At 38.9% G+C, this 14423-nt stretch overlaps 1 protein-coding gene across 4 annotated transcripts in view; it reads right to left on the bottom strand.

The window, feature by feature from the left end:
* Positions 1-2242: 2242 nt before the first annotated feature.
* The window catches only part of LOC140476170 (protein YIPF5-like), a 75491-nt gene continuing 63310 nt past the window's right edge, over positions 2243-14423 (bottom strand). For 2 of the 4 annotated variants that reach the window (XM_072568351.1, XM_072568344.1), the window contains 2 exons: positions 11891-12072; positions 2243-2505 (listed from right to left, as the gene is read on the bottom strand). In XM_072568351.1, coding sequence (XP_072424452.1) covers positions 2343-2505; positions 11891-12072 — 345 coding nt within the window. In that variant the 3' untranslated portion in view covers positions 2243-2342. Of the gene's footprint in view, positions 2506-8941; positions 9127-11890; positions 12073-14423 lie in introns of all 4 variants that reach the window. The other 2 variants (XR_011960423.1, XM_072568364.1) reach the window with 2 other exon arrangements.

The following is a 14423-nucleotide window of genomic DNA, read 5'->3' on the forward strand; positions in this document are numbered from 1 at the left end:
CGAGGGCCGAAGGGCCTGTACTGCGCTGTAATGTTCTATGTTCTACGTTCTATGAGATTCGGGAGTTTAAATAACTATCCCCATTACTCTGCATATGTCTCAGGTTGCCGATAACAATAGATCTTGATGTTCAATGAAGCACAAGTCCTAACATCACTCTTTCTAAACAGATTTGGTATGAAACAGTGAAGAGGACAGAAACAAAACCAGAAATTGCTGGAAAAACTCAACAGGTCTGGCAGCATTGCTGGAGAGAAGGTAGAATTATGCTTTGGGTGCAAGGACCTTTCTTCAGAACAATGAGTAGACAGAACCTGTCTTTGTATGGCCTAGTGCAGCAGTTTTGACAAAAGTATAATAAGCATTAAACTGCTTTGAATCTGCCATCAGAACCATAAGACCATAAGACATAGGAGTGGAAGTAAGGCCATTCGGCCCATCGAGTCCACTCCGCCATTCAATCATGGCTGATGCGCATTTCAGCTCCACTTACCAGCATTCTCCCCGTAGCCCTTAATTCCTCTAGACAACAAGAACCTATCAATCTCGGCCTTGAAGACATTTAGCGTCCCGGCTTCCACTGCACTCCGTGGCAATGAATTCCACAGGCCCACCACTCTCTGGCTGAAGAAATGTCTCCGCATTTCTGTTCTGAAATGACCCCCTCTAATTCTAAGGCTGTGTCCACGGGTCCTAGTCTCCTCGCCTAACAGAAACAATTTCCTAGCATCCACCTTTTCCAAGCCATGTATTATTTTGTATGTCTCTATTAGATCTCCCCTTAATCTTCTAAACTCCAACGAATACAATCCCAGTATCCTCAGCCGTTCCTCATATGCTAGACCTGTCATTCCAGGGATCATCCGTGTGAATCTCCGCTGGACACGTTCCAGTGCCAGTATGTCCTTCCTGAGGTGTGGGGACCAAAACTGGACACAGTACTCCAAATGGGGCTTAACCAGAGCTTTATAAAGTCTTAGTAGTACATCTCTGCTTTTATATTCCAACCCTCTTGAGATAAGAGACAACATTGCATTCGCTTTCTTAATCACAGACTCAACCTGCATGTTTACCTTTAGAGAATCCTCGACTAGCACTCCCAGATCCCTTTGTGCTTTGGCTTTATTAATTTTCTCACCATTTAGAAAGTAGTCCATGCTTTTATTCTTTTTGCCAAAGTGCAAGACCTCGCACTTGCTCACGTTAAATTCCATCAGCCATTTCCTGGACCACTCTCAGAATGCTTTGGAATAACATAGGTATTAAAGTGACAAGTTTATCCATCTCAATGAAAGATGGTTGTTACAATGTCTCTGCACATCACTCCAAAGAGATTTTTGTAAAATGATTAGTGGACAACATTGTTTATTGTAGTTTTAAGTTAAGTTAGGTTAAGCCAATCAGAATTCAAGCTCAATAACAAATCTGTCTTGAGTTGGTGATCTCACTTGGAAAAGCACCAGGAGATAGTTCACTACTGTTGAAGGAGCAATGAAGCAGCTTGAATTCTTGTGGTTACACTGTGATCGCCACCCTTCCAAATCAAATAGCCTGAACACTTCTGGCAACTTGATTGGCAAAGACTTTTGGAGCTGAAGAACATAGAGAAAAGTTTAACTAATGGTCGTTACCATTAGATGTCCTTTTAGTTTAAAATCTGCCCATTATCATTTATTGTATTATGAAAACTAACTATGCAAGATATCAATATATGAGCATTACCATCATTTTGTTGTTTTGAAGTCTTTTGTCTTTAAGATGGCATATCTCAGAGCTGAGTAGGTCCTCTGTGACTGGTTTAATAATCTGGTTGCCAAATCAAGTAGGTCTACTATTCTCGTCAGAACTAATGAGACAGCTTGGATCATTGATGGCAGTCAATTTACCATTGGGATTTGAGGTTTCTCTGGCTTAGCTTCAAGGAACCAAGCACAATGAAGAGGGTGATGTTGGTGAGATAAGTTGCTGGAAGATTGCTGGTATCCTGGGCTGGAAATTTGTTATTTTAACTAAATAAACTGCGGTAAATGTCTCATGCAGACTGTAATAAGAGAAGCAATTCAATCTGTATGTAAATTCCCCAGACTTAAGCAAGTGAGGTGTGAATCTATGGGAAGAACATAAACACTCCAAACTGTCGATGTATTACAACAAATTTCTCATGGTGTGGAGACAATGGGTGATCTTACTTTCATTGCAAAGCTAGCCCCAAAATATAATAAAGTGTACTCAGGCTACAAACTTGATTATGTTTCTTTATTGAGTCACAAAATTGCATTAGGGAAAACAAAATGTACTTTGAAACAAGGTGAAAGCTGTACATTCAGTATTGAAACTGTAGCTTAGAAAACGGTCAGAAGTGCAAAAATCCCATACAGTAAAGCACAAGGGTAGGCGACAAGAAGCTGTTGCCCCTCCATTGCCAGTGTCGAGATAAATATTTTTGAGGCTGAAAGGCTGCACCATCCAATGACAATCAGAGCGAGCGGAATTCCAGTCATTCCCCTGAGATTAATAAGACAGAGCACATTATCATGACTGAACTTTACCACATCAGATGTTTAGTAATTCTTGAAATATTTGCATGATTTCTTTTAAGTTTGGTGGCATTTCAGTTTAAAGAAATGGTAAAGAGTGGTATACCACAGTGGAATCGGGAGGTGGTGGGGATTGGGGGAAGGTTGACAAAGAATAATAAGTTTTGTTTCCTTGATTTTCATCAGCACCACTGCTGCAGGAATTAAATGCAGGGATCAGAAAATGAATTAACTCAAAATTGGAGTTGGTTTTGAGTAAAATTTGATAATTAGTATTTTTCTTCAAAGCTGGAAACTCGAAGATTCTATCAAATGATCATCCAATAATTGCATAGAGGCAATAACTCATTCATTTTAAAATATATTCACACTAAAATACGGATGGTGCAATTTGATATTAGCAACCACACAGTCACATGGTCTGCAGTGATTTCGAGGTTGATGAATTATTGAAATCATTGATTTTATCCTTTTTTTCAGACACATTGCAAGTTAGTTCTTTTTATCATGAAACCCCTGTGCTGTTATTAGACCCTGATCTTTTCCCTGTTGTTACTAGTTTCCTGTAAAGACTACATTGTCACACCACCCACCAATGTTCCATCATCGTTACAAAGGTCACAAAATCTAACTCCTCAATGCATGCTTTTTCTGCACAAGGAGAGATGCTTTGCTTCAAAATGGCATCCAGTGCAAATGTACACCTTGGGCTGAAACTGCTGATATTTGAAATATCTCCAAGTTTGTACAAGTGAACCCTCTAAGGCTCTGTGTTCCAAGTAAACTTAATTGTCTCCTGTCAGGAATAAGTTAAAGAAAGCACACAGCTTCACAAGAGTTTCAGGTTTTCTAATCAGGTAAACTGCTACATGCCACTTTGTGAAAATCACATCAGCTTTGAGATGTCCCATTACCAAAAGGGATTTAATTCTTGCAATGCTCAACTTGTTCATGACCACAAACAAGGTATCATGCAAATCAAAGCCTGGTGTCCCGGCAACAGTGGCCTGTCTACTGTGCTACAATGACAAATAAAGGAGTATATTGAGTGACACAGACTATGTACTAACAACACTGAAGACTCATACCATCAGTGCACAAGTGACCCACATGTGGGTTGCTTGCACGTAACCAAAGTGATGCCCTAGAATTGCGTTAAAAGAGATTATTGGTATGCTGAAATAACACTTCAGCAGCCTGGACTGCTCCAGAGGGGCCCTGCAATATGTGTTAGCGTAGGTGTTCAGAGTTGTGATTGACAAGGTGCATGCTATACGTTGAGAGGGAACACCTTTATCCTAGCTATACAGTGGCCCACTAAAAAGGACAATAAAGAGAAAGAGGAGGCAACTGATGCATCCCCTTTCTGACTGGGCTGTCTGTGAGTGACTCATTTATTAGCAATATTGATGAAAGGAAACAAAATTCTCCATTCCCCAACTGTCCCACAACCTTTTATTTGTTTGGGGCACAAAATAAAAATAAACAACAACATAAAATGTATATGTTAGTGTAAATTCAACTATGCCATATTTCTTACAAATGACAACTAATCAACCTTGTGCATTGCTGCAGTGGCTGTCTTCCATGTGTCTTTACCTGGTCTATTGCTCCAAAACAATGCTACTCCAGTGGCTGCAGCATGGTGCTGGAAGTCTACAATGTTATGATATCCAGTTGCATACCGATAGCATTGCAGAGTGATCTCTCAGAAAGCACCATCTCAACATGTGCAGTGGCAGTCTGGGCTGATGTGCAATTGGAAGGACACTAGTGGAGTGGCAGGAGTGGGAGCATGAATTCTATCATCTGAAGAGAATGCAGCAGGTTGTACAACATGAGCAACTGGGAGGAGTAGTTCCACAATCTTAAGATTTCCCTTTCATTTGCAACTGCACCCACAGTGAACTTCTGCAGGGTGATAAAGTGTGTTTGAGTATTGAGGCATGTTACAATGGATGGGATATGGTATTTTTAGGTACAATCGCTCAGTTTAATCACTTCAGTGAGGGCATTGATCTTCTTGTGGCACTGTGTTTAAGTCCCTGGCATTAACCACACTGACTACTTGATTTCTCTCCTGAAGGGAGTCAGAGCCAGAGTCATACAGCTCAGAAACAGACCCTTTGGTCCAATTCATCCATGCCGACCAAGTTTCCCAAACAAAACTCTTCCCATTTACCTGCATTAGGCCCATATCCTTCTAAACCTTTCCTATTCATGCACCTGTACAAATGACTTTTCAATGTTATAACAGTACCTGCATCTCCCACTTCCCCTGACAATATATTCCACATACCAATCACCCTCTGTTTAAAAAGTTTGCTTCCTTGGGTCCTTTTTAAATCTTTCACCTCTTATCTTAAAAATATGCCCCCGAGTTTTGACTTCCCCCTCTCTAGAGAAAGACCTTTGCTGTCCACCTTATCTACTTCCCTCATGATTTTATAAATCTCTATAAGATCACCTTTTCAATCTGCAATGCTCCAGTGAAAAATGTCCCAGCATCTTCCTATAACTCAAACCTTCCAGTCCTAGCAACATGCTGGCAGATACTTTTTGAACCCTCTCCAATCGAACAATATCCTTGCTACAACAGGGCAACCAGAACTGTATTCAGTACTCCAAAAGAGGCCTCACTAATGTCCTGTACAGCTGCAACATCATGTCCAAACTCCTATACTCAATGGCTGTGCAATGAAGGCAAGCATACTAAATGTTTTCTTAACCACCCTGTCTACCTGTATCACAACTTTCAAAGAACTATGTACCTGAACCCCTAGGTCTCTTTGTTCAACAACACTATCCATTAACTGTCCTTGTTCACTTTACCAAAATGCAAAACCTCACATTTATCCAAAATAAACTCTGACTGCCACTCAGTCCATTGGCCCAACTGATCAAGATACCTTTGTAATCTTAATTGTTGATTAAACCACCAAGTCTGATGTCATCCACAACTTATTAACCATGCCTCCTAAATTCTCACCTAATCATTTATATAAATGACAAACAACAGTGGATCCAATTGAGACCTCAACCCAGACCCCTACAGTGCAACACTTGTAAAATAGTGTCAACCTGTGGAGGACCCATTTTTTTCCTACCTTCTGTTTCTTGTCAACCAGCCAATCATCTATGCATGCCAACATGTTATCCCCTACACCATGGGCTTTTACTTTGTGCAATAATTATTGATGTGTCACCTTATCAAGTGCCTTCTGCAATGGTATGTCAAATACATCCCTTTTATCCACTGGTCCTGCCAGTCTGGTTGAATCAGATCTTGGCTTAGCTCCACCTCCTGCACTACTGCATCTAGTAGAGCATCAGAGAATCTATCAACATGTTTTCTCTCCTGTTGTGCCATTTTTTTGTTAGATTCTGTTTCTTAAACAATTCCAGTAGCTGGAATATTTTCAGAGGTGGAGGTTGTCTTTGATAGTAATATCACAGAAACTTTACCCCTCTTCCAAGGTGAGGAACCTGTCACCAGCAGATTTAATGCTGGCTCCACACAACTAGTATACACTTAACAGGCACCACAGAATACTGCCTATAGCTGATGCAATGGCACAGATTAATTATGGATTATGATCCCGGCTTCTGTTTTCAGGTGCAATTCAATGTGATTCTAGCATTTATTTATTCCTGGGATGTTGGAGTTACTGGTTCAATGAGCCAGCATTTAGTTCCTGGAAATCAGTGGCTTGCTGAGCTATTTCAGAGGGCAGTTAAGGATCACTCCTATTGGTGGATCTGAAGTCACTCATAGGTTAGGACAACAGATACCTTTGGCTAAAACATTAATGAGCCAAATGGGTCATTACACAAGCAACACTGGTTACATCATCACAAATAGGCTAGCTTTCAATTCCAAGTTTTTACTGAATTCATATTTCATGATCTGCCACAGTAAGATTCAAACCCATATCCACAAAACATGAATGTAGAACTCTGTATTCTGGATAACTATGCTAGGGACATTACCACTGTGCCACCATCTCCCCATTATGAAGTACTATTTGTTTGTGATGCCATCAAGGAGTGATACTGAAAATGTAAACACTTGTATGGAATTGTCTCATGAACTGAAAAAGAACAATATCTGGAGGAATCAATCTTTAGCCAATTTCTGTAAAATTGTAAATTTTGTTTTGCTCTGGAGTCATGCTCACTCAGAAACTCAATCAGTTCAGACCCTGACACCCAGCAGAGACAGGAGACCTTATTGTGTCAATTAAATTTGAATTTGAAACCAGAACCTTGTATTGACATGATATTATCTGTTTCTCCAAAATACAGCAATTTTCTTTTTAATACATTATATTTAATATAGAATATTTAACATATATTGATAAAACATACCACTTGTAACTGTCAACTAGTGTCTTCCTAAACAGCTTGCTGGACTGTTATGATGACATATAGCAAATTCCTACCAGTATTCTTTTACAATTATATGTCTTATTGACAATACAACCGGGACTAAAAATATATCTTCATGGGAAAAATGCATTAGCCAAAAGAAGTGACAGTGGATATGTATGCACAATGCTGGTGTGCAGGGTGACTACTCAAATTCAGATAATATAACAGAATCAATCTTAGCAGGGATCCAATCTCCAAAATGTATGCTTGTGCAATCAGAGCTGTAGTGGTGACTGATGTGCTTGTCTATCAGATCTGAAAGAGATGATGATATCATGCCAAAAGTAGTTTTCATTTTTTTTATCTTTGCTGCTAAAGCTATTCATACAAAGATGGAAAGGGATTCAAAATTAGTCTTGTTGGATTATCCTCTTCAAATGATTTGCCAGCTGGTGTTTAATGGTGCTGTTAGACTGTTGGTCATGGTTTGACACTGGTACCTGCTCAGAACAAGTGGAGCTATCGTTTGTGAGCATAAAGATTTGCAAAGCTTCTTTAAAGAAAGAGTGGGATGCATTTGACATCTTTCGTAACTCCAGGGCATTACAAAAGTCTAAAACTGGTTAAGCATTTTTAAAGTGTAATTACTGTAATAATGCAAGTAATATTTCACAAGGTCCCTCAAAGAGAACTATGAGAATTAGCATACACTCTGCTTTTTGTAATGCAATTGAACTGTGGTTGAAGGAGATTTAAAAGGGGGAGGGGGTAAGGGTTAAATGAATAAGGAACAGGAAGAGGAAGATGAGAAAAGCAGTACAATTACATTTCATATTGTTGATGATTGATACAAGGTGCTTGACTTTAACTGTGATTAACTAGCAGAAGCTGATCTCTGGCATTATACGAGAATCATTCCATACTGAATGAGAACACCAGTTTGTGAGAAAGAAAGAAATATTTTAAACGACAGAGTATCTTAATAGCGGTCTCATCAGGGTGCCCTGCCAGAATTATTCATACTATTGGCTTACCTCAGAAGCCACCTTTATGCCTTTGAAATTGGTTTCAATTGACAGTCATGAAGGCAGAAACTGCCTAAATGTGGGATCAATATGGAAAACTATTTTTTAAATTCATTAGTTCCATTGTTTTGAGTCCAGATTTCAAATGGCAAAAACACCTATTCACAGAATCACAGAAATGTTACGATACAGAGGGAGGCCATTCAGCCCCTTGAGCCTGCAAATGTGTATTAAATAAGCACCATTACCAAGTACCATTCTCCTGGCTTCTTCCTCCATACCCTTGCACATTATATTTATCCATATAATCATCCTCAATTGAACCTGCCTCCACCACTTTTGTAGGAAGTGCATTCCATACCCAAACCAGTCATTGAGTGATTTTTTTTCTCATTTCCGCCTTGCCTCTTTTGCAGATCACTTTAAATCCACATCCTCTTCTTCCTTTAACAAAGCAGGCACAGTTTCCACCTAGCCTCCCCTTCCAGTCTGCTCCTGATTTTAAAAATCTCTATCAGTTCTGCTCTTAGCATTCTTCTCCAAGGAGAACAATCCTAATTTCTTCAATCTATCCTCATAGATGAAGCGACTCATCCCTGGAACCATTCTTATAAACTAGTTCTGCATTCTCTCCAATATGTTCACATCTTCCCTATCATGTGGTGAACAGAACTGGACACAATACTCCAGCTGAGGCCTAACAGTGTATTATATCTAGTCACTGAAGTACATTAATGGTAATATTTTTATTTATTCTTGGTATGAGGGCACTGCTAGCCTGGCCTGCCTTTATTGCCCATTCCTAGTTGCTCTTGAGAGGGCGGTGATGAGCTGCCTTCTTGAGCCATTGCAGTCCATGTACTGTAGCTGGACTCTCAATATCATTAGGGAGGCAATTCCAGGCTGTTGATGCAGCGACTTTTACTTCAAAGGATCCTTGACGTTTCACTCAAGAAATTAAATTTTCAAGTAATCAGATCTAATTACTGGATTTTATCATTTACTCACCTGTATAACAGACTTTTTCCCAGGGTGGAAAGGTCAACCACAAGAGGGCACGGGTTCAAGGTGAGAAGGGGAGAGTTTAGGGGAGAAGTGCAGGCTACTTTTTCACACAGACAGCTGTGGGTGCCTGGAATGCACTGCCAGTAGAGATGGTGGAAGCAGGCACGTTAACAATCTTCAAGACGAATCTTAATAGACACATGAACGGGGGTGGGGGGTGCAAACAGAGAGATAAAAACCACATATGGGCATTAATTAGTGGGTCTGAACAAGAGTTAGGAATCAGAGTAGACCTGGTGGGCCCAAAGGCCAGTTCCTTTGCTGTAATGTATTGTATAAATTAACAACCTTTAGCTATTTGGATGCAGCATGGAGTTTCCAACAGTTTGAAGAGTTCTGGAGCACATAGTACATGAGATAGCTTGAAATATTTCCAATATCCTCTCACTTTCTAGACAGGTTTGTTGTTTTATTTATCCTAGCCCTACCTCAGAGATAAAACATCTAATAGATCAAGTTTCAGCCTATTGACAGTGTGAGCTTGCTATGCAAGTTGAGTTTTGAGGAAATCATACAAGTCTTGTGAAAATAGTAGAAAAATAACTATTAATTGAACTGCTTCTTGAATACCACATTCAGTAGAACTTTAATTTTCCATCATTGAGTTCTACGGCTGGCACAGTTCTAGAGCTATAAACTATAACTCAATATAATGAAAATGGTGTTAAAACTGATCTCTTAAAACTTATTTTATCTGTTTCCAATTAGAATAATCCAAAATGTTGAAATGAGAGGATTTTTTTCTAGAATAGATCAGGAAAATCAATTCCTCTGGCTGATATATGAAGAGTTATTCATTTATAGTTGGTACGAGAGCAGAAAAGTTTACCTGTATGGAAGTGATTGTTGGAACGTGGACTGTTTTATCACAGGGAATGCTTAAAATAGAAATTATGTTATCCTACAAAGGAAAACTGGATATATCTGTAAAGTAGCGGAAAATGCAAGGCTATGAGAAGACAGTAGGGCAGTAAGACTAGTTTTGATTACTCTTCCCAAAAAGCTATTACAGACGGATGGGCCAAATTGTCTCTTTCAATCTTTAAGCTTTGGTTCATTGGTTTGACATATTATTACAGGTACATCAAGTTGAGGTAAAACATTGTTCTCAGTTGCACATCACAAAATGCAAACAGAAAGGAGAGGGACAATTCAGTTAAAAGCACCTTTGGGATTCATTAGAATCCTGTTACTTGCTTATCTTTGATAGCTACTACATGATAAAATGGATTACATTATGGATCGACATGACAATGTACTTTTCTCTGTTTAATAGTCAAGTAGTGGAAAGGATTACTTCATCCAAATTTAGCATCAACTAAGGCAATGTTTCTTTTATATTCCTTTGCATTTTACATTGCATTTTTGATTAATGTTTCTACATTTTGTTTAAGTGGTTTAAATGGAGCAAAAATATATCACTTTATAACTGGTGCAACAGTAGCATTCAGTACAGTACAGTTAAATACCTGACAATCAGTTTGTTAGTGTTGATAATTTGGTAAAACCATTTGCAGGGTATCCTGCATTTGTTCTGGTTGTTTAATTATTACATTGTCCAAATATTGAACCAAATTCTGTGCAAAGTCTTCAACAGGATTTCTTTTGACACTGAATATTTTGGACAAAATAGTCCACTGGCAAAATACTGAAGGGCAGTAGGAATTAAGCATTTTTAGATCCACTATGTATCACCTTCCAGAGTAGGCTAGCTCGAGGACAGGTTAAGACATCTTTTTCCATTTTGTTGCAGCAAGATGGAAAAATTCATGATTCCATTATTTTAGAGGGAAAGGATGTGTACCACTTGGAATACTTGGTACTCTACTGCTAGTCTCCAATAAATGTAAATAAACTGCATGTTCTCTAAGAAGGCAGACGGAAATATTAGGAATGGCATTCTAGAATCTGAGATTATAATACTGATAGTAAAAAATAAATTTAAGTACGTGAAGCAGTGTTAATTTTTCAGGGAAATGTGCTCTAAATCTCATTAGTAATGGCAGGTCTAACTGGTACCTGTAAAAGACTGTGAAGTTAATTTTGACATAAAAGATAAACTTCTATCAAAAGAACAGGAGTAGGCCATTTAGCTCCTCAAGATGTTCCACTACTAAATTAGACTCTTGTTGATCTGCATCTTAACTCTATCTATTCACCTTAGTTCTTTAACTGAAATATCACTGACCTCTAAAAGAAATCCCACAACTTTGAAAGAAAAATTGAAATAACAGTGGATGCCGGAAATCAGAAAGAAAGACAGAAATTGCTAGAAAAACTCAGCAGGTCTGGCAACATCTGTGGAGAGAAATCAGAGTTAACGGCTCAGTCCAGTGATCTTTCCTCAGAACTGGAAGGGTTCTGAGGAAAAGTTACGGACCTGAAACATTAACTCTGATTTCTCTCCACAGATGCTACCAGACCTGCTGATCTTTTCCAGCAATTTCTGTCTTTGCTTCTGCAACTTCTATTCTACTGTATCTTCACCCATTAATTTTGAGGAGGAGAAAGTGAGAACTGCAGATGCTGGAAATCAGAGTCGAGAGTGTGGTGCTGGAGAAGCACAGCAGGTCAGGCAGCATCCGAGGAGCAGGAGAATTGATGTTTCAGGCATAAGCCCTTGCCATTAATTTTGACAAAACCTCTAAAATTGAATCATGTTTAGCTGGTTTTAATATAGAACATCCCATACATTTTGTTTCATTATTTTATGCATAAAATCACCAGATTAGACAAAAGCACCATGTTGTGCCTTTGTGGGAGAATTTCAGTCATTTTAGACGTTGATTTTAAGAACTAGTTCAAAGTTAGACAGAAATGCTTAGTTTTACAAAATCAATAGAGCACAAATCAATCCATATGTACACCCCTGATTACTAATTAGATACTTACTGGAGTGAAAAGAGTATTGCACAGCCAGAAAGAATGATCATTGGAAGGAGACAGTAGCCCAGGACACTGGCCACACAGCCGTATGAGACCCCCGTAACACTCATCAAATTCAGTAGGGTGTGAATTGCTAAACAGCCCAAAACACTGATTCCATAAACATAGCCAAATTGTACTTTACCTGCCTGTAATAATAAAAGTAGAAATAAGTAATTCATCAAAATAATTAAGATCTATTTTCTGCTAATCTGTGGAAATAGAGAGTGTTAACATTAAAAGGAAGTATGAATAAAAGAAACAGTTTGAAAGTTACAATTTTAAAAACTTCCAGAAACATTGGACAATGCAGAAAATTAGCATTTTGCATCCAGGCTAGATTGATAGAATACAGCTCTCTCTTTGCTAAACGTAGAAAGCAAGTCAATAAAGCTATAGCTACAATAACCTACAATAAAAGTTTAAAGTACATAGAGCAGTTAGAAAATATATGGTATCACACACATGTGGATTATGTAGGACTTGAACTAATCCTTCCAGCCCAAAGATAGGACCACTACTATTGCACCACAAGACCCATGCAACCAACAAAACTCTGATTCAAAGTCAGATCCAAATACTGACATAATTTCCAATTATATCTCCAATTTTCACATGAAAGTTACTATGGTACCTGTAACCACAATTTTTTCACAGTTCATTTAGATCACAATAATTGTTTCTAAACAGCAAGAAACAAAGCAAACAAAAACAGAAATTGCTCCTCTTCACCAAAAGAAGGGTTGCCATACTCCAAACTTAAACTCTTGTTTTCTTTTCACACATGCTGCCAAACTTGCTGAGTTTCTCCAGCAATTTCTGATTTTGTTTGTATCAGGTCTCCAGCATCCACAGTTCTTTGTTTTATGTAAGGAACAAAAGAAATTCTGGATGAGAGAGGAGCAATGCTACTTGTTAATGAGGATGTCCCTGGAGATGTTTCTTCTTCCTTGCCTTTCCTGTTAACCCCCACCTCTTTGCTGTTCATATGCTCATTGGATACTTTCCCAAGTTTCATGATCGTAGACATTCCTTTCCTGAATTTAAAAATAAACCTCTGTGATCATGGTCTTAATAAATCCTCCACCAAATCTGCAGTTAAAATTGTATATCTCCCACTATTACCTTTGGTCTTAAAATCTTTTGTCAGCAGCATCTGACCAAGCAATGTTTTTCAAGATAACCTTATCTCACTGCAAACTGGTAAAGGCTCAAAAATGGTGCCCCAAGAATAATTGTTCTACTTTCTCCTGCTGAGAAACTACACCAGTGGGATCACCATTTTCATAGTCAAAAAACCCTCTAAATTTTGCAACTTGTATGTTAGAACATTCAAGAATAACCTCAGGAGTGGCCATCCAGAAAGTAGGGCTGCTATCATATTATGTGAACTACCAAGACTCCAAACTGTTGCCTTAATGAGGCTCACCTTCCTAGGGAGGGCTGGCTGAAGGAAAAAGCAGAGATTGCACTTTCTGAATGAGAAAGAAAGACTTTCATTGACACTCATATCAACGGTAACAGTTTTGTCATTGGGAATGGGATCTTGATGCACTGTCAAAACTCCCCAGTTGTACAAATGAAAGAATCAAAGCTCTTCACCTACGGTCCCAACTGTAATCTGTGTGCCATAGTCATCAGCACTTATGTCTAATCCTTGACTCATAAGATGTAAAGAATAGTTCTATTCTGACCTTGATGAAGTTCTCACTGCCATCCCAAAAGAAGAAAAGGTGTCCTTCTGGAGATCTTGCCGTCAGGGTCAGCTCCGATGTTTGGAGAAGAAACGTTGGGAAAAACTGGATGGGAATGATCTGTAGAGTTGTGCCATCTCATCTTGTTAATTGTTGAATGTGTGTTTGTTTATGATTAAAGGGCTAAAGTTTAAGCTGGAGATTAGTCACGAGATACATGTTTCTGCCACTTGTTTAAAAAATATGTTTGTTCTTGATAAACAAGTTTCTTTGAATTTATTGAAGGAGCCTGTTTAAAATCGAAAATAATACCAGAAATTGCTGGAAAAATTCAGCAGGCCTGACAGCATCTGTGGAGACAGAGTTAATATTTTGTGTCTAGTGACCCTTCTTCAGGACTGAGTGTATATGGGAAAAGATTGGTCTATATGCTAGAGAAGTGGTGGGGGAAGAATAAGAGAGAGAAACACAGTTACACAGACAAAGGAATCGATTAAGATCAGCCTGGGAGAATGATTAGCTAATGGGGAACATTATTGTCTGACAATAGATTGGTTGTGGCAGCAGCCCATGTGATGACAGGGCCTGGTGTTTGGAGGTTGGCATTAGAACATGGCTCCAAGCCCTAAAATTGTTGAACTCGATATTGATTTCTGAAAGGCTACAAGGTCTCTAAGTGGAAAATGAGATGTTGCTCTTCCAGCTTGAGCTGACCTTCACTGGAGCCCTGCAGCAAGCCTGAGACAGAGGTGTTGGCCAGGGAAAGGTGGTGTGTTGAAATGGCAGACAACTGGAGTGTTTGTAGA

This window comes from Chiloscyllium punctatum, chromosome 1 (assembly GCF_047496795.1).
Source record: "Chiloscyllium punctatum isolate Juve2018m chromosome 1, sChiPun1.3, whole genome shotgun sequence".
Classification (NCBI taxonomy): domain Eukaryota; kingdom Metazoa; phylum Chordata; class Chondrichthyes; order Orectolobiformes; family Hemiscylliidae; genus Chiloscyllium; species Chiloscyllium punctatum.